Source organism: Cervus canadensis, chromosome 33 (genome assembly GCF_019320065.1).
Source record: "Cervus canadensis isolate Bull #8, Minnesota chromosome 33, ASM1932006v1, whole genome shotgun sequence".
Lineage (NCBI taxonomy): Eukaryota > Metazoa > Chordata > Mammalia > Artiodactyla > Cervidae > Cervus > Cervus canadensis.
Genome location: NC_057418.1, coordinates 30,055,525 through 30,079,649, shown reverse-complemented (window position 1 = coordinate 30,079,649; position 24,125 = coordinate 30,055,525). Strand labels below are relative to the sequence as shown.

Below are 24,125 nucleotides of genomic sequence, written 5' to 3'. Positions count from 1 at the left end.
GCCTGTCCAGCGCCGGCCTGAAAGGAAGTTCCCATGGAGATCAGTGATAGTTCCACGGACCAGTCAGGACCTTATTTGACTTGAGCTGGAGGCATAAAGTACTTAAAGTGCTTAATTTGATTCCCAAAGCAAGAAGCTGCTATCGAAAATAAGTTAATGACTCATTCTCATGGATGGGCTTGGAGGTGCTGGGAATGGATTAATGTTTTTTATTATCAACAAGCTTTTGTTAAACTTAGCCCTGTGCCAGACGCTATGCCAGTCCCTGGGTGCTCTGTCCATTCCATCTCGAAGGGCAATTGATCTAAATAAATAACAAGAGTTCAGGTCTCAAAAATCAGCTGGACTCAGAATCCTATTCAGTGTGAGCTTTGAAAGGTGTCCTGTAGTTGTTGAAACTGAAACTGCGGTGTTTATTCAGGGAGATGGTATTGTCTGTGCAGAAGGCAAAGGATCGATTTGGCGTCAGAAAACCTGGGTTTCTGTCTCAGCTCACCTGTGTGTTAGCCGTCAGGTTTTAGCAAAGTCCTCGCACCCTTGGTTTCCTCATGAGAGCACCTCCTCGGTGAGTCAGAGCTGGAATTAAATGAGACAATGTGTGCAAAGCGTGCCTTGCAAACTCAGCTTCAACACAGGCTGATTCTTTCATAGGGTTTACACATGAGGTCATTGAAACTTTACAGAGTCATGTTTACAAGTTGTTTTATAGGAAAGCTGGCAATGCTTCCAAGCATGTTCACAGACTCAGTAGATTTCAAGGTTGAACAATAACATTCCAACCCAAACAACCAAATTCTGGGCAGCCAAAATTCAAGGGGGAACTGATAAGAAGCTAGGAAAAATGTGGAAATGATAAAAACAAAAAAAAAAAGGAAGGATGTGAGACAGAGGGACAAGAGAAAGGATGCATATGTCGTTGCATCTGACTCTTTGTGACCCCATGGACTGTGGCCCACTGGGATCCTCTGTCCTTGGGATTCTCCAGGCAAGAATACTGGAGTGGGTTGCCATGCCCTCCTCCAGGGGATCTTCCCGACCCAGGGATCGTCTCTTATGTCTCCTGCATTAGCAGGCAGGACCACTAGCAACACCTGGGAAGCCTGAGAAAAGATGCAATGGAGGGGTAGTAGGCCGAAGAAAGGCCAGGGAGAAAGCCAGCCTCCCTGAGCGGAGGATGGGGACCTAGAAAAAGTGAGGGATGTTGAGGCTGGGGTGCCCGATGGCTTCACACAGCAAGGGAACTGTGGTTCCTCAACCCAGTAAGATCTTTCCCATCTCAGTTTCTTTGCATTTGCTCCTCCCTTTCTCTGGAATATTCTTCTAACCTCAGCCAACCACTCCCCTCACTCGTAACAATACCTTCATTCCCCCACTAAGTCTTCAGTTCTCGGCTGAATTGTCTCTTTTGCAGAAATGTCTCCTCTACCACTTTATCTGACATCACTTGACTGAATGGATGAGTGAATGGCAGGAAAAAGTTGCAGAAGCAGATGGAGAGCCTGGGGTCTAGGATGCTGAATTTCAGGTAGTTTAGCACCTACTACTGTGATCAGCGTTGCTGTTACTTTTTAACAAAGTGGCAAATATCTTCATGAGTAATGAAGAATTCAAATACCCGTAGATTTAAAAAAAAAAAGTCTGATGCAGTGTTTTCATCTCCAGTGGGCTCCACTGAAGGTAGAGGCTTTGTTTATTCCCTGACACATCAACACTTAGTATAGTTTTTGACATATGGCTGGCACTTATCAAAAATTGATTGAACAGAGGAAAGTAGATCAGTTTTAGCAAAACTTTGTGGCACTTTGGCCAGTTGCTTCTGTTATTCTTTTCCTAGCTTCACGAGGAAATCACAGCAGAGTTGATGCCAAAGTTGAGTGGCTGACGATAAAGCTAGAGCCAGGAGTCAGCCAGTCTGTCCCCTCTCATGTCACTTAACTACTACGTGTGTGACCAGGGGCCAAGCACAGCCCTGCATCAATAATGTGGATGTAGCTTTTCCTTTCTTCAGATGACTTTGATCCCTTCAAAGGATCGCAGTGTACTCACAGATTAGTTAAAATTACTGTTAGCACTAAATTTTTATCATCTAAATTTAGACATCATTTTATTTACATTTTCTTTGTTGAATTGCTTTTATTCTCATTTTTTTTTCCTCTGGTGAAAAGAAGGATAAAGCAACAGAAAAGCACGTCGTGGAATGTTAGAGCTGCCTCATACCTGGCAACAAACACAGAATTTGCCTTTTGTGAAAATGTGAGGCAGTTGTGGAGAAGATAATCAATGATGCTCCATCAAAATATGTCTCACCAAAATTCACCCTTTACCATGTTTGGTTTTGTTTTTAATTATCCTTTCTCTCTCTTTCCTTTCAACAGCCCTTGAGGAATTTCTGTACTGGATTCTTAACTCTTGAGTCTTTGAAAATTTGAAATCTTTGGGAGTGTTAGTTTTAGGTGTACATATCTCATTTCCTGCTTTCTACTAGAACTCTGATTTTGTTCAGGAATCTGCTCCACCCACTAAGCCCATGTTTCTTAAAAAAAAAAAAAAAAAACTTAGCTATTTGTTTATTTTTGGCTGCACCACGCCACATGCAGAATCTGGGTTCGCTGACCAGGGGTCGAACTCATGCCCATTGTATTGGAAGCACAGAGTCTTAACCACTGGGCTGCCAAGGAAGTTCTAAGCCCATATGTCTAAGAGGAAGCTGAACCACCCTCAGTTTAATTGGGGCGGACTTGACCAGTCTAAAGCCTTTCTCTCCTTTTTGTGAGTGACTGGCCCTGGGATAGACATACAGGCATGTGACTCCATTTTGCTTTATGAAATGAGGCATCTGGTTAAAGATACCTGTAGATGCTTTACCAGAAGCTTCTAGAAAACACCAAACAGCTCCACAGGAATATTCCCATAAGCAGTATCATCTATGGCAAACAACCTTTTCTAAAACTATATTCAGAATCCAAATCACGATAGGAACCAAATTACCAAAAGGGGCAGTTAGTAAATATAAATAAAAATATTTTCACATCAAAAACTGGAGGACATAAAACAATCTAAACATATTTAAAATACAAGGAAAGAGTGTGAAGGGAAAATATAGATTAAAAATTCAGTTTATACAAGTGAAACAAGAATAATGGATATGAAGCCTCAAAAGGTAGGCTTAATAGAAAGTTACATACAGTTGAAACAAAGATTAATGAATTAGAATATAGAACTAAGGAAATCACTTAGAATGTGGTTTAGAAAGAAAATGTGAAGTATAAAAGGTACAAGGGTGGAACGAGAAAGGCTAACTTGCCTAATTAGAATTCTAGAACAAGAAGATTAATTTTGAAAAAATTAGAGACTATAGTCAGCCAATAAGTGTCTGAAATTTTTCCAGAAGAGAGAAAAAATATGAATCTTCAAGTTGTATGAATCTAGGATAGTATATGGTAGTAAAACTGCAGAATATCAAAGGTAAAGGTAAAGAGAAAAATCAGAAAGTTATTTTAGAAGAAAACAGACAAGTTACAAAGGAATAATTAGCTGACAGTGGATTTCTAAGAAGCAATAATAGATGCCAGGACCATAAATAATACCTTTTATAGTAAATACTCAGGGAAAAACAGTTATTGTCACAGGAATCTTATTTCTAGCTAAATTACCATTCAAAGTTAAAAGTTAAATACAGATAATTTCAGACATATAAAGTCTAACAGTCGAGCGCCCACAGAGTCTTGCTGACAAAAATTACTGAAAGGTATACTTCAGCAATGGAGAAGGATTTGGCAACCCACTCCAGTACTCTTGCCTGGAGAATCCCATGGATGGAGGAGCCTGGTAGGCTACAGTCCATGGGGTCGTTAAGAGTCGGACACCACTGAGCAACTTCACTTTCACTTTTCACTTTCTTGCATTGGAGAAGGAAATGGCAATCCACTCTAGTGTTCTTGCCTGGACAATCCCAGGGACTGGGGAGCCTGGTGGGCTGCCGTCTATGGGGTCGCACAGAGTCTGACACGACTGAAGCGACTTAGCAGCAGCAGCAGACTTTAGCAAGAAGGATATTGAATCCAAGAGGAAAGATGGAGCTCCCAAAACACAATAGTGGCCAAAGAAGTCCATCAAATGCACTGTCAAGTCTAAATAGTTACTGACTGGTACAGATAATTATAATAGCTAACTGAGTGTGTGAAACTAAAATCAAGAGGGACCCTGTATAATACATGATAATATCATAAAAGATGGAAGAGAAGCTCAGATGTTAAGTCATTCTTGACTTGTTCAAGAAAAGAACAGACATACCAATCATCTCTAGATTTCGTTAGAAAAACATAAGGTCAAGTTTAAATTTTAAAAAGTAGTGGATGATGGCTAATTTTTTAATGTATGCTTTCCAAACAATTATACAGGGAAATAAGGAAGTAAAAGAAAATTTGGTCCATTCAGCATCAGCCAGGAAGGGAGGAGCAAAAGAAGCAGAGCTATAAGATGCGGACAAGAGCTGTAATTATTCCTCAAATTCAGTCACAGTCCCGCCCAAATATCATGTTACCTGAAGACTGAATTGTAAAGTTGGTTTCCAATAACACTGTTCAAAGAGAAGGACAGAGAAGAAGGAATATGTTAGCATATGCACACACATGCATGCAGAAGGAGCACATAAAAAATAGACATAGTTCCAACAGCACCCCCTCCCTCTAACTGGTTGAGACACTTAACTTCCTTCCCCTATAGCTCCTTCTGTGCTTCCTTCAGCCTCAGCGAGGCTTCCTTCAGGCTTCAGCTGGTTGAAGTCCTCTATCTGGTACAGTGACTCAGCCCCTCATTCCAAAGGGGTCTCTGAATCCTCACTGCCCTCTCTCTCTCTTTCTTTCTTTTTTTTTTAGTTGCTACAGTTTTCCGCTGGACATAAAAGTACTAAAGAACAACTCCAAATGCTCTGGGTTCCAAATAGAGCTCCCCCCACCCACATGGTGTTGAGCAAACAAGTTTCCTCTCAGTGACTGACCCAGCCCAGCCTGGCAGTGGTAATGGGGCTACCACATGATACTTCTGACATCCGATGTGTGGAGTTTTTCCACCAGCTGGGCACCTACAGTTCACTTCAGTCCTGACACTAACTGGAATTAGTGCAGACTAAAGCTCAGTTGGCAAAGAATCTCTGCCTGCAATGCAGAAGACCGGGTTTGATCCCTCGGTCAGGAAGATCCCCTGGAGAAGGAAATGACTCACTTCAGTATTCTTGCGTGGAGCATCCCATGGACAGAGGAGCCTGGCAGGCTACAGTCCATGGGGTCGCAAAGAGTCGGACCCAACTTAGCGACTGATCCACAGATTAAAGGCTCAGTTCTGACAACTGGCCCCCCGGACTTCAGATGCCAGTCACAAATCCTGGGTTGTCACCTGTGCTTTAAATCTGGGTTCCAACAACCCCTCCTCGGGTTCAGTCATTTGCTATAACAACTCACAGAACCCAAGGAAGTTATTTACATTCATCGACTTATTATCTAATAAAGGTTGTGAGAAAGGGACTTTGCCGATAGCTCAGTGGGTAAAGAATTCACCTGCAATGCAGGAGACACAGGAGATGCGGGTTTGATCTCTGGGTCAGGAAGATCCCATGGAGAAGGAAATAGCAACCCACTCCAGTATTCTTGCCTGGAGAATCCCATGGACAGAGGAGCCTGGGTTGCAAAGGGTCGGACATGACTAAGCACACACATGCACAGGTGAGGAGGTCCACAGGATGAGGTCCAAACGAGTCCTGGGCACAGAAGCATCCATCTCCGTGGGGTTGGGATGCACCATCCTCCCAGCTTGCGGGTGTGGTCACCAACCTGTAAACTTTCCAGACACCATATTTTTGAGGGTTTTGTGGAGGCTTCATCATATAGGCATGATCAATCACTGACTCAAGCTCCATCTTCCTTCCCTTCTCAGAGGATGAAGGTGTGAGCCCGAAAGCTCGTGTTTCTGATTATGGCTTAGTCCTTCTGGTGACCAATATCCCCAGAAGCTATCCTAGAGTCCACCCAGAGTGACTTCTTGAAAACAAAATGACGTTCTTATCACCCAAGAAATTCCAAGGAACTCTGTCAGGAGTCAGGATCAGAGACTAAAAGTTACAACATTCTCCTAAATGCTCTTAGCACTTAAGAAATTACAAAGATGTCAGAAGCTGTGTGCCAGGAACCGGGGGCAGAGACCTAGAGATGGATTTTCAACGATTCTTTTCCTTTCGGTTCTGTGGCACCTGGCACCCCCACTGGTCAGACGGCCATCTCAAGTGCCAATTCAGCAGGTCCCCTGGGGACACATTCCTCCCTTATAACAATGTCCTAGAAGACTTTAAATTTCGGGGCAAGAGGAAGAAGCAAAAAAGTCTAGACGTGTTATCAGACGTAGTCTTGAGATTCCTGACCCATGGGTACTGGCTAAGGCAGAAACAGCATGGCTTGAAGAAACCCAATGGGCTAGCACAATCACATCCATTAATTGAGAAGGTGAACCCAGTTCACTTGGCTCTCCTTTTCTTCCCAGCTACATAGGCATTCCCCATGTTGTTTCACCAGCCTCACCTAATGAGACCTTGTAGGTGATCCATGTTTTTAATTTATCTCCCTAGCCTGAGGGACTGGGAGCTTTGACTTCTCTGAATTTCTCAGCCTCTCACCAGACAGCGTAGCCACCCACACTACCAGCTCGTCTCGGCAGAGAGAGGACCTCTCATGGCACACTCCCCTACTCTTGAGGATACAAAAGCTTGTCCTAGGAGTAGCAGGGCTGTCCTTCCAGGAGATGATGAAAGCAGCTCTTCCAGGGCTCTGAGCTGCCTATCAGTTGAAGACACAACACAACACATTGAGTCCACTCTACCTGATTTCATCACCCTCTCGGAGTGAGACAAGAGCTTGGGCACTTCAGAGAGCTTGGCCACACCACCCAGCGCGCATAAGCCCCTCGCAGAAAGGCCCTGCCCCTTGCACTCCTCCGATTGGACTCTATTGCTTTAACAACCACATAGCAAGTATAGCCGCAAACAAGATGGTAGTCTCCTGGGTCACTTCTGACACCCATGTCACTACTTTGTAATCATATTTCACAGTTTATGTTTTTATCTCCTCTCTTGGCAAAAATAGAAACAAAGTCCAAAAATAAAAAATAAAAAAATAAAGCCAAGGGCTGATTTGGTGGGGATTAAACACCCGACTCTGTCTCCCAGGAGAAAAAGACATTGACCATTTCTTGATTTGCATTTTCCCTCGTGTGAACGGAAAATGTAAGATCTTTCTGGGTTGATGTGTCCTTGGGCCCCTGCTGTTAACTGAGTTTGTAGAAAAGGGAGAAGTCATATATTTGGCTTGTAGTTTGCAGAGTCACCTACAGGGAAGCCAAAACGAGGCAGACAAACACAAAATAAGCCAGGCTGCCTCCATCGTGAAGAAATCAGAAAACACGGGCTGGGAATAAAACAGGAGCTGGGAGAGCATCTGGCAGGTGTTGACAACATATCTTTCAAAGTTTCAGGTCATAGAGGAATCGGGCCGTCTCTGGGGTGTGAGTGCTGTCTCAGCGTGTCTTGTTGACAGGCCAGAGATGCGCTTCTTGCAGTGCGTGCTAAGTCACTTCAGTTGTTTCTGACTCTCTGCGACCCCATGGACTGTAGCCCGCCAGGTTCCTCTGTCCATGGGATTCTCCAGGCAAGAATACTGGAGCGGACTGCCTTGCCCTCCCTCCTCCAGGGGATCTTCCAGACCCAGGGACCGAACCCGCATCTTTTTACATCTCCTGCATTGGCAGGCAGGTTCTTTACCACTAGCGCCACCTGGGAAGTCCTGTGCTTCTTGCAAAGAGCATGCCAAGACAGTCTTCCTTGGCAACAAAAACATGCTGGGGGAGAAGATGCTGAAGACAGCCGTTATATCAAAGTCTGGTCCTTTGTGTGCTCCGGCTCTCACAAACATAGATTTAGGAGGAAGACGTCGATGTCTGTTTTCTCCCCAAGATCAGTCTGTGATCTCCCAGTAAGGGTGACATCTTTAAGGAGAATGAATTTACACGATGATTAAAAAAAAAATCACAGAAAAATGTAGGGCAGCATCTTCCTTGGGACCTGAGGGTGCTGCCAGCCTCCTGCCCTAAATCTCAGCTTGCGAATAACCAGAGGTACCCTGGTGGCAATGTGAGAGACGGGAACTAAATGCAACTGTAGTACTTGTTTATTATTTCAAGCAGAAAATTGTTGTTACAAATATATATATTTAAGACTGACAGGTCAGCCTGCCCTACAGAGTAACTGGACTTTGTCCAGATGGCCAGCACAAGGCCTTATGTTAATCTCTGGAAAAATGAGAGAATTGCTACAGTGACCTTGTCCCTACCCTCTCCCCTGCCATCCACCTCTCCCTCCCCACCAATCAGAAGCCGTCCCCACGCCTGCTATCATCAAAGTTTGCTGTTCTGTGTTAGCACTGCCCTGTACCTCTGAGATGCTTGAAATGTTTTGAAAATATGCTGAGGTTAAGTGATATTTATGGGCCCCTGTTTTGCACTGGCTATTATTCTTATATTCAGTTGAGAGCTACATCCAGATAAAGTGGTCCTCCTCTCCTAAATCAGGAGTGATGAGGACCACTCCCCACCCTTGGCTCTCAACTTCATCCCTCCCTGCCAAAGCCATGGTTCTTTTCTGCCCCCAGTTCTCCTGGTGAATTGCAGTTAGGAGCTTCATAGAAAGAAAGAGCTTGATAAGGGTCCAGAAGTCCAGACATATCTTGCTTTTAGGGTGAATGTTTCCTGCATGTCCAGAATGTCTTTTCTCCCCTGCCTGACAATAACGATGTTGTGGTACACGGGGGTGGCCACTAAGATTGAAGGGGAGACTTTCAAGTTTGTTCTTGTCAGGAGGGAATGTCTCAACACTAAGCCGCACTTTATTCATCCTTCAAAGTGCCTGCTAAATTCCAATTCTTTTTTGTAATTTTTTCTTTTCATTATTAAGTGCCTACTATCTGCCTGGCCTTAAGCTTTTCTTTTGATCTACCATATGGTGCTTTTTATTTGTTCTTACAATAAAGCTGGGAATCTTTTAAAATGAGGCAAGAGGAAATGTCCTTTGACATGTCCTGCTGACTTTTGGCACTTACCACAGAAAAACGATGAAGACAAAAGGCCCCATCTATTATCATGGCTTTTATTGATCAAAACCCTTGGCCACTGAGAATGTCAATGTATGAGTTGGGGGCTGAGATGGGGATGGCACCCACTCAACTCTACTGACGCTGTATCTCTGCTTCTGTGCCAAACCTCCAGCACAGACCTAGTCTCCGCTTGGAACTGGGGACCTGGGGGAATCTCAAGGCATTTGTGCCAGTGGGCGCCTTGTCGAATCAGACCCACTGACAGCTGCTTCCTCAGAAATGATCCACAGAAAGTTTTGCTAGTGCTCAATCTTTCTTTCTGAGTACTGTCTGGATCCTGGATGGACGGCTAACCAGATGACAGGGATGGACAGCAAAGAAGGCAAGAGGACCCCGCCTCTGACCTGGGGATGCTCAGGTCTTACGAGGCCGCTGGCTTAACCTGGCGCGTGTTCACAGGAGCACTCCCGAGTCAAACAGAGAAGACAAACCAGATTCTCACTTGCTTTTATCCAGGTCTTCCACGAGCTACAGATTCGAACAGAAGCTGCCGCTGTCTGAGCTGGGGGTGGTCTCCTGTGACAGCGAGGAAGAGCTGGACAAAGATGAGGCTGCCCGCCTCACCCCCAGGGGAGGAAACACCGTCTTCTTTACAATGGCCTCGAAGCCTTGTGTCACCGAGTTTCCGTAAGTACCACCAAGTTCAGCAGCAGGTTTTCAACCCTAAGATCCACAGGAAGGCCTGGTCCTTTAATAAACTCACAGCTGTTACAGCAAATCAGAAAGTGAAAATTTGTCCCCTCCAGGAGCAAGCAGGGGGAATCTACATTATTATTAGCAGCAGGCTGCCTCAGAGTCTGTTTTGGCTTTTTCCTGCATTTCATCCAAATCAGTTGCTTTTAAAGAAATACGTAGGTTGTGAGCAAAGATGAGAAAGGAAGAGAGACAGCTGAGTGCTGGTCATTCACTACCGATTCGAGGACTCAGGCTACCAGTTAGGTTTATTTCCCTCAAAAAGATTTATTACACAAATAATAGTACTTCTTTTCCTTAAAGCACGTTTGTGAGCCGGGAACCCCATGAGTAAGAGTATCACATAGGAGGTTCGGTGTGGGAACAAAAGCGGCTTGCTGTCCCAGTCTTTCATGAGAAGACTCAGAGCAACCTTAGTTTTCTGCTCACAGCAGGGTTGATGGGGGTGTTAATTTCCTTCTTACACACCATCCTCTCCAAATGCCTTTATGCGTCACGGAATTCTCACATATATAAAAGCGCTGCAAGAATGATGATACAAACATAAGCATTATTATAACTTCTCCTTCTTGGCATTGGGAATGAGTGTCCATGTCAGCTGTGTCCAAGAGACTGAAGCCTCAGGAAGGGCAAGGCTTGTTCCTTCCTGTGGGACTAGAAGGTAACCTAGAAAAGGTCCACTTTGTCTCCCACGTTCTTCGCCCCGTTGACCCTCACAATCCACACGCAGGGCTGGGTGTCCTTGAATCATCACCCTGCACGGAATCGGGTAGCCCAGCCCAGCCCAGGGTTTGCTGTTGGCCACTGCGCCTGGCACATGATAGCACTCAAAAAATTAGTGTTGAAGTGAACTGAATCGTCCTGCTCTTCCCCGGGGATTCCTCAACACCATCTTCATCTGCGCTCACCATCCGAACTCAGCTGCGCCCTCGGTTGGCTGGCAGGAACCATCTGACTTAGAGACCCAGGTGAATAGCACTCAGAGCCCATGGGGTAAGTAAAGTCTCAGGCTTTATACACACCCGCACCAAAACCAGATTTCGAACAAGGAACTCCGGACAGCTGGAGAGAGCGTGTGTGTGGGACCCTCAGTGCTCACCATCAGTCTTGTCCTTCCTTCTCTGGACGGTGCCTGACTCGGGTTCTGACTCAGGTTCTGACTCGGGTTCGCCGGCCTGAGAAGCCTGCCCATGTGCTCGGTCGCTTCCGTCGTGTCCGACTCTCTGCGACCCCTTGGACGGTAGCCCACCAGGATGCTGTGTCCATGGGGATTCTCCAGGCAAGAATACTGGAGCGGGTTGCCATTCCTCCTCCAGGGGATCTTCCAGACCCAGGGATCGAACCTGCGTCTGTTACCATCTCCTGCATGGGCAGGCGGGTACTTTACCACTTGCACCACCTGGGAAGCCCAAGAAGCTCTATGGGGCTGGAATCCCAAGCCGAGGAGACCTAGGTTAGGATCCCGGGCCAGTCTTTTCCTGCCTATCTTCCATGGCAGATCCTCCCACATTCCCCAGCCTCGGTTCCCTCACCTGGACAGGAGGTGACCTTAGCTGCTGGACGGAATTATGAGGATGGGCAGGGGTTGCCACACACGGAGTTTGGAGGATTGAGAAATGATTCTGCTCAGATGACATCCTGCACACTCGGCAGGCGCGTGGATACCTACGCCAGCCTCTCACTGTTTTTTCTCGGTGGGGAAAATCTGAGTCAGGGAATGTGGGCTTCGTTGCCAGGACGGTTAATAAGATTGGAATCATTCCTCAAGGCGTCTGATCTCAGCCACTCGGGGGTGACTCCAGAAACTTTCTAACAAACCTCCCTACTTGTTTCAGCTTGTTCTGGCAAACCACTTCACGGCCCAGTGTGGAGTTCGGTTGTGTGATATAGAACAGGTACACACCTCCAAAGGGGTCGAGAAGAGGGTTCCCTTTGCAGCCTTGGAAGGGACCGTTTACACCTAAAAAGTAGGGGCATGTAAGGATAGAGACGCTCACTGGGCACCTCTGTCAGGGTACTGGGTCCTGCCAACTCTGTAGCCAGAGGCTCAGGGCTTGGGCAGGAAATGGCTGGTGTTACGTCAGCCTCCTTTACTTGCTACAGTCCTCTAGAAAAGTGGTTCATGTTTTATGCTTGCAGGAGGTAACTGCAGCCCTATAAACTTTATAGGAGCAGCTCACATGTATGAGGTAGGAGTCAAAGTTAATGTTTCTGGTGCACAACCTTGGGAGGGGTCTTCGAAGAAGACTAAGCGCCAGCAATTACTTATCACTCACTACGTGCCCAGCTCTGTTGTAACCACTTGACATACACTTCCCTTCTGACACACAAGCCCGAGTCTCAGATGAGGTAAGAGTCTTTCAAACCGGGCTTCACAGACAGACTTTCTTTTTCCAGAAACTTCCTCTAAGTCATGCACAAAACTGTTTCTCTTGCTAACGTTGGAAGTCCCATGCCATCCTCTATCAGGTGACCACTAGGTCCTCCGTGTCACACTGGACTAGGTGCCCGAGGATGGACATGCGCTTTGACCAGCCCCTGCAGTGTGGTCACCGGGATGTTACGAAATCTTACACCGCTGTCTTTCGTTTGCCCAGAAGAACTCTATTTATTGATATAACACCCCTGTGGGTCAACCTGCACATGCAATGCTTCTTTTTATGAAAAGGAAGTTTCCAGATACCATGCTGTTATGAAAATTAAATGAGGAAATACCAGAAACCTCCTCGCCCAGAGCCTGCCACATAGTTGTGCTTAGTGAAAGTCAAGGATTTCACACCAGTAATATAGAGGGACATTCCGACCAAAGGAAACAGCATACGTGAAGGGAGAGGCTGAGCGATCTGAACTACGGGGAGGTACTGGTCAGCTCCGGCTGTGTCACAAAGCGCCCCAGACTGCAGGGCTCAAACAACAGCGAGCTACTGTTGCACAGTTCTGGAGGCTTGAAGGTCAAGGTCAAGGTGTTAGCAGAGTGGCTCCTTCTGAGGGCTGAGTGTCTGCAGTGGGAAAGTTGATGGGGACAGGGCAGGCCAAACAAACAGATAGGACAAAATGACCGGAGACCAAATCCTTAAGGGCGTTAGAAGATACACAGTGACTATCAATATGTCCTCAGTACCAGGATAAGGAAATTCACAGGTGGATAAGGTGTGACCTCTGACCCCAGGGAGCTATAAGCCTGGTGAAGTCAGGCCCTGGTGAGATCACCCGAGTGGTGGGTCGAGTTGACAGTGAGGATGACGGGGAGCACCAGGAAGGTGCTTCTCACCCAGTGCTTGCCTGGCGTGGACCAGAGAGACGGGGTGAGGACACCCCAAAGTCCTGAAGCAACAAAGAGTCCTCAGGGCTGGGGCAGAATCGGGCTGTCCCCCTGCCATGGGGGGGATGAGCAGCCATGGAGGCTAGGCTTTGCTGCATGCCGTGCTGGTCCCCTTCAGGAGTGTGAGTTGTTCTGTGCTCATACCCTCACACACCTGCCCCAGCTCTGCTGGAGGCACACCCAGACACCCAGGGATAATCAAGCTGGATCCGGTAGGAGAACGCAGCCATGGATGTGAGAGGTGAAACATGGAGGCCAATTGATGGGTCTCAAGAAGGAATCCTAGAAAACCTAGACAGCGAATTAAAAAGCAGAGACATCACTTGGTCAACAAAGGTCTATCTAGTCAAAGTTATGGTTTTTCCAGTAGTCATGTATGGATGTGAGAGTTGGGCCATAAAGAAAGCTGAATGCTGATGAATTGATGCTTTTAACTGTGGTATTGGAGAAGACTCTTGAGAGTCCCTTGAACAGGAAAGAGATCACAAACCAGTCCATCCTAAAGGAAATAAGTCCTGAATATTCATTGGAAGGACTGATGCTGAAGCTGAAGCTCCAATACTGTAGCCACCTGATACGAAGAGCCGACTCACTGGAAAGGACCCTGATGCTGGGAAAGATTGAAGACAAGAGGAGAAGGGGATGACAGAGGATGAGATGGTTGGACAGCATCCCCAATTCAATGGACATGAGTTTGAGCAAATTCCAGGAGATTGTGAAGGACAAGGAAGCCTGGCATGCTGCCATCCATGGAGTTGCAAAGAGTTGGACGTGACTTAGTGACCGAACAACAACAAAGAAAGAGTCAGGTGGGATGGTGGGCGCATCTTGGTTTCCTGAGGCTACAGTTACAGATCGGCACAGACTGGATGGCTTGAAACAACAGATATTTATTTTCTCGCTGTTCTGGAGGTCAGAGTCCAAAGCTGCAGCATCGGCAGGGTCGACTGCATCTGCAGACTCAGGAAGAGCCGCTCCAGCTGCCCTCCTGACTCTGGGGACGCGGGCGGTCCTTGGTGTTCCAGGCATGAGTTCAGCCTCTGCCTCCGTCCTCACAGGTCCTCTCTTATGAGGACGCCCTTCACTGGATTTGGGGCCCACCCTACTCTGGGGTGATCTCACCTCCAAAATCCTTACCTGAGTTACATTTGCAGAGACTGTTTTCCGTACGAGGTCACCTGCACAGGTACAGGGGGTTAGGACTTAGACTGTTGGGGGAGGGGCCACAATTCAACCCACTGCAGGCAATTAACCTCAAGTCCAGAGAAAGGGGGTAGGATTTGCTTTTCTGTTGCTTTTTTTTAACCTTTTATTTTGTATTGGGATATAGCCAGTTAACACACAGTGTTGTCATAGTTTCAGGTGAACAGCGAAGGGACTCAGCCACACCTATACAGGTATCCATTCTCCCGCAAACTCCCCTCCCACCCAGGCTGTCCCATGACATTGAGCAGAGCTCCGTGGAAACAGGGGGAGGATTTGGGTTGGGGAGCCACTAGCATCTGAGCTCAGCCTTGCAGGGACAGGCAGGTTGGACCTTCGAGAGGAGGGAAGGGCGTTTCAACAGAGGGAAGAGAAGTGAGCGTTCAGAGGCACAGAGCACCGTCCTGTACAGAACACCAGCCATGTCAGAGGGGGGTGAACTGGGTTCTGCCTCTGTCTTTCTCGCTGTTTCGTAAGTTCCCTCCATCACGGCCATGGCCGTGACCCCACACTGAGTTCAGCCATGTGGCGGAGATATCGTCGAGGAATGCCCCCTCCTCCCACCCCACGGGGCAGTTCCTGCCTGGCCTGGCCCTGGACCACTCTGCTCCGGGTCCCCCACAAACGTTTGTGCTCAGTCATGAGTGTCCAAAGAAACCAGGGTGACCCACAGGATAAGCATCTCCCGACACCCCAACCTGAGGAGGTACTTCGATAGTGAAAAGGTGTTATTTGTATTGGGAAAATAAGCCTTGGTATCTGAAGGAGGAGACTACAAAAGCGCCATGAGATTTTAAGGAAAAGAGGGTAATGATTCCCACCTGGTGATTGTGGCAAGGCGCTGATTGGGCAGTCTGCGAAATGCCTAGCCCGTAGGAAGACCCTGGTGGCGGCAGAAAAACAGTCACCGGAAGAGTCCAGAAGACTGTTTCGGGCTCTCACTTGTTGAATCTGTTCACTAGAGAGGCTTTAGGGACACTGGCCCCGCAGGAGGCAGAGTGGGGCGCTGGGTGGGAAAGGCACCATGTGACCTCACTATGAAAGGGCTCAGCTGTCAGCCTGAGGGATCATTGCTTTATCCTCCAGCTAAGGGGAAGCTCTGGAGAAGGAAATGGCAGCCCCACTCCAGTATTCTTGCCTAGAGAATCCTGTGGACAGAGGATCCTGGTGGGCTGCCGTCTGTGGGGTCGCATGGAGTCGGACATGACTGAAGTGACTTAGCATGCATGCATGCATTGGAGAAGGAAATGGCAACCCACTCCAGTATTCTTGCCTGGAGAATCCCAGGGACGGAGGGGCCTGGTGGGCTGCCATCTATGGGGTTGCACAGGGTCGGACACGACTGAAGCGACTTAGTAGCAGCAGCAGCAAGGGAAAGCTACGTGCTTAGTCATGTCCGACTCTTTGCAACCCGTTGGACTGTAGCCCTCCAGGCTCCTCTGTCCATGGAGTTTTTCTAGGCAAGAATACTGGAGCAGGTTGCCATTTCCTCCTCCAAGGGATCTTCCTGACCCAAGGATTGAACATGCGTCTCCTGTGTTTGCTGCATTGCTAGGCAGAGTGTTCACCGGCTGAGCCATAGGGGAAGCCCAAGGGAAAGCTAGTCCTTAACCATCAGCAAGGTCACTGTTTTGTGCTAGATTAAAACAAAGCAAAGGATGAACAATTGTCTGATGCTCTGGGGCAGGCTCGGTGAGTGTTAGGTCCTGTGTCTCTCTTCTGCTCCCATCAGGGTAATTCAGGACTAGCCAGAATGTTATTATCTAACTAACTGGAGACATTTCTTTTGCCAGCAGAAGATCGGGTTGATATAGTCTTTAGAAAGTTGTGTTTGTGAGATGAGCCATCCGTCCTAGCTGTCAAGAGAATTCTTTTCAACCAGTCATTTAGCTGCTAGTCATTTTGTAACCCACTTGCGCTCTTACTGTTAAAATTTTGTTAATTTCTTAATTAAAAAAAAAAAAAAAAGACTTGTAAAAAAAAAAAAACCCATGTTGAGTCAGATTGAGTTAACTCTGCCCTGGGCATTTCCATCCCTTAACAATGAGCTTCTTAGCAACAGCCAGAGGTGGGGCTTTTTGGCAAAAGCTGTTTATTCACCTTTGAAAGAAGACACTCATTGCAAGCAAATTTAAAAGGAAATTCCTGTAAAAGCTTTTTTTTTTTTTTCTTCAGTGATAGTCTTTGGTTTTTTTCACTTGCCCATAACTTTCTGGAAAATTCTACTTTGGGCTGAATCTTCTCATTATTGTTTTCAGTATAAATTTGTTTTGTTTTTCATTAATGGAAAGTTCAGGGAGTGGGGGGAAATCCCTTCAGTAGCTTTTGAGTTATAAGACTATGAAAAATTTACTTTTTCCAATTAAAAGAAATCTTTGGACTTTTTCTTCATCAAAGCTTTTACCTGTGAGGACTGCCATTAGACTCTAAGCAGTGGTTCGCAACACTGGCTTCACCTCAGAACTCCTTGAGGGGCTTTTAAAGATATGGATACCTGAGTCCAAAGATTCTCGAGAAGTTGGCCTGGGTCCAACCAGGGCCCTGGGATCATTTCAAGGCCCCTAGGTGGCTCTGACATCCAGGCAGCGTTGAGCAGTGCGTACTAGGACACAGCCACCCTGACAGGCAACCTCGAAAAAGGATGCAGCGGTCTGGAGATTCCAGAAGGGAGAACCAGTTCTCACTCAGAGTAGTTTTCTTCCTGTTAAGAAAAAGCTAGTTATACAATGTGAAACATACAGCTCTGAGGAAGACGTGAAGGAGTGAAAGCGTTTCTTTTCCCCCATAGCATCACTAATGACCACGGGCACGGCACCCCACTTCCTGTTGGTTGGGGGGAGACGGGCTCATCACTAACACTAGCAGTGAGGAATCCCCCGAGCAGCTTCAGACAAGGTATTTCTCTCCGGGCTTGTGGACACCGGTAAATAAGAGAAGGACTCCGGGGGACCAGCCAAAAGGCTTCCTGGCCACTTCCTCCCTCTGTTCAGGGCCTTTGCCTGAACTCTTGTAAAAACTGTCTATAGAGTCCCTCTACTGGGGCAGCCGAAATAGACTTCTCTCCACTGGTCACACTATTAGTGGGACTTTCGAGGCAGACCGCAGAGAAAACCAGACTCAGTGCTGTGTAGGAAGTACCTCCCTTCCCATAAAGGCCCCCCGGTGGGAACATGACCCCGCTTCCTCCTCCCTCCTGACTCCAGGCCAACACTTGGATGAACCCAGCTAGTGAGTCTGCCACCACTTGGGGACCTCCGTCACCCTCAGCGGCAGAGTCAAGGCCACATGTGCTCTATACTCACGGATGTCCCCTAGAGGAATTCATTTCTTTAACCAGCCTTAACTGGATGCCCCTACACGCCAGGCAATGTGGAGAGAGTATTGCTTTTGTACTAAGACACAGCCCCTGCCCTGACAGAGACAGAAGCAAAGCACTGCCTGAGATGCCCCCCAGGGCTTCCCCATCAGCCTTGTTTGAGCATCAGTCACCTAAAAGTCCGAAGGAAGGGTTTTGATCACTATGAAGTGTTACTATGCTGACTTTAGAATAACTATAATGTTGTACCAAGTCAAATAGCAGCACAGAGTAGATTAACAATACAGACAAGAGTTGGTGGCAAATTCCCAATAAATATGGCTGCATGTGCGTTCAGTCACTCATTTGTGTCCAACCCCTTACGATGACCCCACAGACTGTAGCCCGCCAGGCTTCTCTGTCCATGGGATTTCCCAGGCAAGAATACTGGAGTAGGTTTCCATTTCCTCCTCCAGGGGATCTTCCCGACCCAGGGATCGAATCCCTACCTCCCACAGCTCCTGCATTGGCAGGCAGACTCTTTACCACTGGGCCACCTGGGAAGCCCAATAAATATGGCGGAACAACTTAAAACAAGTTATCTCTCACTTAAAGTCTGTGTAACAGGAAATGACCACCATTCATCTGTTGAGCCACAGACCCCTGGAGACCCGTTGAGAGACACCAGGCAGGCTCCCCAGGAAGACAGTAGGGGACCCTCTGCTGTTTGACCATGCCACATGGGTCCCCGTACTTCCTCAGGGGAAACTCAGGCTCCTGTGTGACTCTGGGTCCCAGATTTGGCTTCTTTTTTAGGGGAAGAAGTAAATTCCTTTCTTGAGAAACAAAGCAGTACAGGAAATATTTATATGTTTTACTCATTTAATGAATTCTGAGCAAAATTTGTAATCTCCATGTCCAGAGATGATTGCTGAGATACCGTAGAAGCTCCCTTCCTTCTTTAACGTCTTTCAACCCATCATGACTAAAACCAACCAAACAAGCAAAAGTAATGCAGGAAGGCAAACAAACCACAAAATCAAAACCCACAGGAAGGGAGGTATCCCAATCGGGACTCGAAGGACACAGGGGGCCTGCACCCAGGCTTCTCGTGCCGACCTCTGCCTGGAGGACTCTTGTCCACAGGGGTTGATGTCTTCCATCTTTGGCCATTCTCGTTGACATTTCCAGTTTCAGGATTTCCACATCATGTTGTCCCACTGTTCGTTCCTGGGTGGACTTTGCTTGCTTCCTTTTTGAAACCCTGTTTGCCCCTCCCTCCATGGCCAGCAGGAAGGTGGGACCTCCTGCAGCGATGGCTCCAGCCCTTCTCGGGAGCAAAGAGAAGGCCATGGGAGCTCCTCTGGCTGGCTCCAGAAGCACTCCACTGTGGAGGATGAGCGAAGATCGGCTAGACAAATTTGGGAGGCGTTCCCTCAGACTTGAGTGTTGAATAGATTCCATAGCACGGTCTGTTGAGTTTGTAAATTAATTCCCGTTGTTGGATTTAAGCAAACATCCTCAATCCTGCTCTCAGAGTCCCTAGTTATCTGCAGAATTCCCCCGCCTTCAGCTAAGAAATGTCTCACATATCTATCTGGCAGCCTGGCTTTTTCTGTGAAATGCTTCCAATTAGAGAAAATGGGAACTGAGTGACTTTGGTTTAAGTAAGTCCCATCTGCCTAATCACATTTAGGAGAGTTTGAGAATGATAAGGAAGAGAAGAACAGCCAACATTTCCTCTTTGACGATTATCTCTGAATCAGAACTTGAGCAATCTCACTCAAGAAGGTGGGGTTTTCGTCCCAGCTAACTGACGCCCCTCTGGAGAGCCAGAGCCGGCTTACGAACCCCACCACCCCGCCGGCCCGGGCCCTCCAGACTTCCTGCCCCTCTTCCTGCCCCTCTCCCAGGCCCTCACCTCCAGTAACTCAGGCTGGAGTGACTGCTGCTTCACAGCCACTTGCTTTTCTCTTCCCTCTGTCTTTATCTGTAGATTTTAACATCAGGCAGAGAGCTGACGCTAACTCCTTGACAGGGAAACAAATGCAGACATACTTCCTGTCAGTGAAATATATGTATATGGATTTACCCACACACATGAATCCATATGCCAAATCCTTAACTCGAATGAAGTACCTTAGAACATGATGGTGTCTCGAGCGGCCTGGCCTGAGGTGATGCAGCTAAAATGAGGCCGTTGGGATGTGCTGTGACGCAGTAAGAGCCAGTGTCCTTATGAGAAGAGGAGGTTAGGACACCCAGAGAGACTCCGGGGATGTGCACCCCAGAGGAAACGCCATGTGAGGGCACCGCGAGAAGGCGGCCGCTCTGCAAGCCAAGGAGAGAGGCCTCAGGAGAAGCCACAGCCACAGACACCTCGGCCTCGGCCTTCTAGGCTCTGAGTTTAGTGGCTCAGTCGTGGCTGACTCTTTGCGACCCTGTGGACTGTAGCCCGCCAGGCTCCTCTGTCCTTGGGATTCTCCAGGCAAGAATACTGGAGTGGGTTGCCATGTCCTCCTCCAGGGGATCTTCCTGACCCAGGGACTGAACCCAGGTCTCCCACATCGCAGGTGGATTCTTTACCGTCTGAGCCACCAGGGAAGTTCTAGCCTCTAGAACTGTGAAAAATAAGTTTCAGTTGTTTAAACCACCTAGTCTATGGTGTTTTGTCGTGGCAGCCCTAGCAAACCAGTGTGTGTGTGTGTTCATGCACACACAGGCACATGAGTGTAATGTGAGTGGTTAGTTCCGAGGCACAGCCTTCTGGTTTAATTATTTCTAGATGCTGAATCACACGAGTATGTTGCCCAGTAGAGGCCCTTTCGAGACTGCTGCGTGAGAAGTCCCATTCCCCACCCTGGCCCAGCTCCACCCTCCTGTCCACAAAAGCCAACTGGAGCTGGGGCTCCCCTCCTTCCACTGAAAAACCACAGACCGTCTCCATAAGAGCTAGGTTTGAGTTCCCACCATCAGAACCAAGATGATGAATGCTGTCAGCAGTTACTGACTTGGAAAACCGAAGTGATGGGAGTGGAACACAATACATGCTCCTTGAGCCTGGGGACCATGTCCTTTTCCCAAACTTTTCAACACCCAGTTAAGCACTTCACCCACTGACTGACTATAAATAATATCAGAAGTAAATTTACAGAAGTAGTTCAATTCCCAGAGCGCTCAGAGACAATCATTCTTTTCTGGAATTTGTTTTCAACGTATTATTCAAAGTTCTGGCTATTTTAGCTTTCAGTTTTGCATCTGAAAGCTTCCTGATATATAATTTGTATCCATGGGTACTGATTTTTTTTTTTTTTAGCATCCTTCACTGGTTGGTTTTTATTTTACATTTCTACAGTCTGCTTTAAATTTTGTTATCATGAAAAATGCACCACACTCAGTGTGAGAAATACCATATCAATAGTTTGTGTTTATTGTTGTTACTTAGTCGCTAAGTAGTGTCGACTCTTTGGCAACCCCAGGGACTATAGCCTGCCAGGCTCCTCTGTCCATGGGATTCTCCAGGCAAGAATACTGGAGTGGGTTGCCATCCCCTTCTCCAGGGGACCTTCCCAACCCAGGGATTGAACTCATGTCTCCTTGCATCTCCTGCATTGCAGGCAGGTTCTTTACTGCTGAGCTACCAGAGAAGTCCCAATAGGTCATGAAGCTGCTTTAAAATGAAGAGTCCCGCTGAGAAAGAGATTAAATCAGTGCTTTTTTAAAATCATTACTGGCAATGCAACACAGAGCATTGTGCAGATTGTGGCCCTTGTGTAGAAGTCACGAGAACAGTTGCTGGAGTCCGTGTTGGTTTCAGGCTTCTACTCCTGAGTAACAACCACCCCAAAATACAGTCTCTTACACAACAGCAGTTTCTGATTTTCCTGACTCTATTGGCTGGAGCTCCTCTGCTGGTTTCACGTGTCCTCACTCAGATGACACCCTTTAGCCGGAGAGTCCCTGTGGTCTGTGAGCGGGTGCTGGCTGGGCAGGGCGCCTGGCCGCTCCTCCACGCAGCCTCTCATCCTCCGGGAGGCGAGTGTGGCTGCCCACACGGCCATCTCAGAGCCACATGCAGGAGAGCAAAGGTTGGAGCTTTTGGGCAACTGCAGACCCAGGCTTCAGAACACACACGACATCCCTTTTGTCACACCCGACAGGGCAGAGCAAGTCATGAAAGCAGCCCAGCTTCAGAGGGTGGGGAAGTAGATGCCATCGCTTGCTGGGAGCAGCTGTAGAGAATCCGTGGCCACTTTTGATCAACCGCAAGATTGCAGCAGATCCTAAATTACTCCAGCTCCCTCCCCTCTGTGAGCAGAAGAGGGTGGGTCAGGACAGTGGTTCTCCGGGACTGGTATTCTGAGAAGGGAAATGGACCCAGCCTCCCGCCCTGCACCTGCTGCTTCGAAGCTCGTCCAGGGCTGGGATTGCAGAAAAGGATCCAGGTGTAGAACTAACAGATCAGTTTACCCCAAAAGCTGTTGCTAAGATCTCTGGACCTCAAGTTTGGCTGCCTATTGCAATTCTCTGTAGAATTTTTTTTTTAATACCGATGTCTGGATCCCATCTTCAGAAATGACAGTTTCACTGGTTGGTATAAGAAGTGGGTTGGGTATTGGGGATTTCTAAAAGCTCCCCCATGGGATTCTAGTATGCAGCTAAGTGTGCAAGGGACTGCTGTTTAAACTTGAAACTGCCTTTTCTTGTATGGCAAGAAAGATTCAACTAACACTTATGTATTCTATCTACCTGGTCATTTGTGATGTGTAAGTGAAAGGACAATGTTATACACACACACACAGACACAGCATGTTCTGGTAGATAGCAGTAAAGGAAGCTCTCCTTCAAGTGTTTAGGAATTTGCAGAAGGGCGTTTGTAGATAGCCCAGCCCTCCTAATGAGGAACAGACACCCTGTGGGCAAACAGCCGACTCCAAGTTTCAGAACGAGCCAGTGTAACTTGCGGTCCATTTGGTTTCCTTAACCCAGGGCCACTGGAAGTGAGTCACCAACAGGTGATTACCACATTTATCAGAAAAAAAAGTAAAATCAGCAAAGCTGTTTCATTAGATCTTAGGCCTCTAAGTGAATCAACAGTGGCTGTTATCTCTCTGGCTGACTATTAAAGATTCTTGGGATTATTCTCGACACGAGAGGTTGCACAATTCCTTTGGAGTAGCCCCTGCCCCAAAGTTTTTTTCTGGAAAAACAGCATCGAGCATAACAACCAGGATCTGAGATGCATTCACTACCTGATAAAGCAGAAGTGTCACTTCTGACTGGGGAAGCTGTTATTTTTCTCATTCTTACAGATGAACATTTGTGAACTTCCTACTGGGCCCCCCGGGGCTGTCTCAGGGTGTCAGAATGAATTTCTCCCTTGTAAGGGCCTGCAGGCTCATCTCAGGGGCAAGACAAATGCTTGCAAGCCAGCAAAGTGCTGGGATTGTGGCATAACCCAGTGATTATAAAGATGTCGCTACGTAAACCACCCCAGTGCCGAGGAAGCAGGAGTAAACACAGTTACTTTTTCCTGACACTTCTCTCGGAGGCTTCCCAAGTATGGTCTGCAGCCCAGGCTGGGACTCTTGGGGGATATACAGTTCCTGGACCTTTCCCCAGACCTGCTGAGTCAGAGGCAGTGGTTTCAAGGCCCACCATCAGGGTTTTAACATGTCCTCCAGGTGATGCTGGGCTTCCCTGGTAGCTCAGCTGATAAAGAAACTGCCTGCAAAGCAGGAGATCCTGGTTTGATTCCTGGGTCAGGAGGATCCCTTGGAGAAGGGATAGGCTACCCACTCCAGTATTCTTGGGCTTTCCTGGTGGCTCAGACAATAAAGAATCGGCCTGCAATGCAGGACACCTGGGTTCGATCCCTGGGCTGGGAGGATCCTCCGGAGGAGGTCATGGCAAGCCATGGAGAAGGAAATGGCAATCCACTACAGTATTCTTTCCTGGAGAATTCCTGGCGGGCTACAGTCCATGGGATCCCAAAGAGTCGGGCATGACTGACACACACCGGGTGATGCTGAGAGGTGCTCAAATTTGAGCAACACTATTTGGCAAATTGCGCGGGGGGGCGGCAGGGGAAACTGTTGCGTTTTGAGATTTACTGAACTTCTCACAAAGGATACATCTCAGAGAAATGGCATTTGGGCTCAGTTTTGCCATCAACATCTACAAAATTTAAGACAGATACAAGAACAGTTTTTTTTTTTTTTTAATATGTGGTTATTAGCATTTTGTATAATGTTCTGTGGCCCAAAGGGAGGAGGCAAAACCTGGTGATTCTTTTATATGTAGGAAAAACCCAGGAGTCACGGGCCTCAAAGATTCACAGCGGGGCCTGGTTCAGCTCATCCACTCCCAGAAGGGGAGGGCTAAGGAATTAAGAATATCAATGGTGTGTCCTGGTGACCAC

At 47.5% G+C, this 24,125-nt stretch overlaps 1 protein-coding gene across 1 annotated transcript in view; it reads left to right on the top strand.

Moving 5' to 3' along the window:
• The window catches only part of LOC122434151 (T cell activation RhoGTPase activating protein), an 86,596-nt gene that overhangs the window by 42,177 nt on the left and 20,294 nt on the right, over positions 1–24,125 (top strand). The window contains exon 4 of the mRNA XM_043457357.1: positions 9,648–9,818. Coding sequence (XP_043313292.1) covers positions 9,648–9,818 — 171 coding nt within the window. The remainder of the gene's footprint in view (positions 1–9,647; positions 9,819–24,125) is intronic.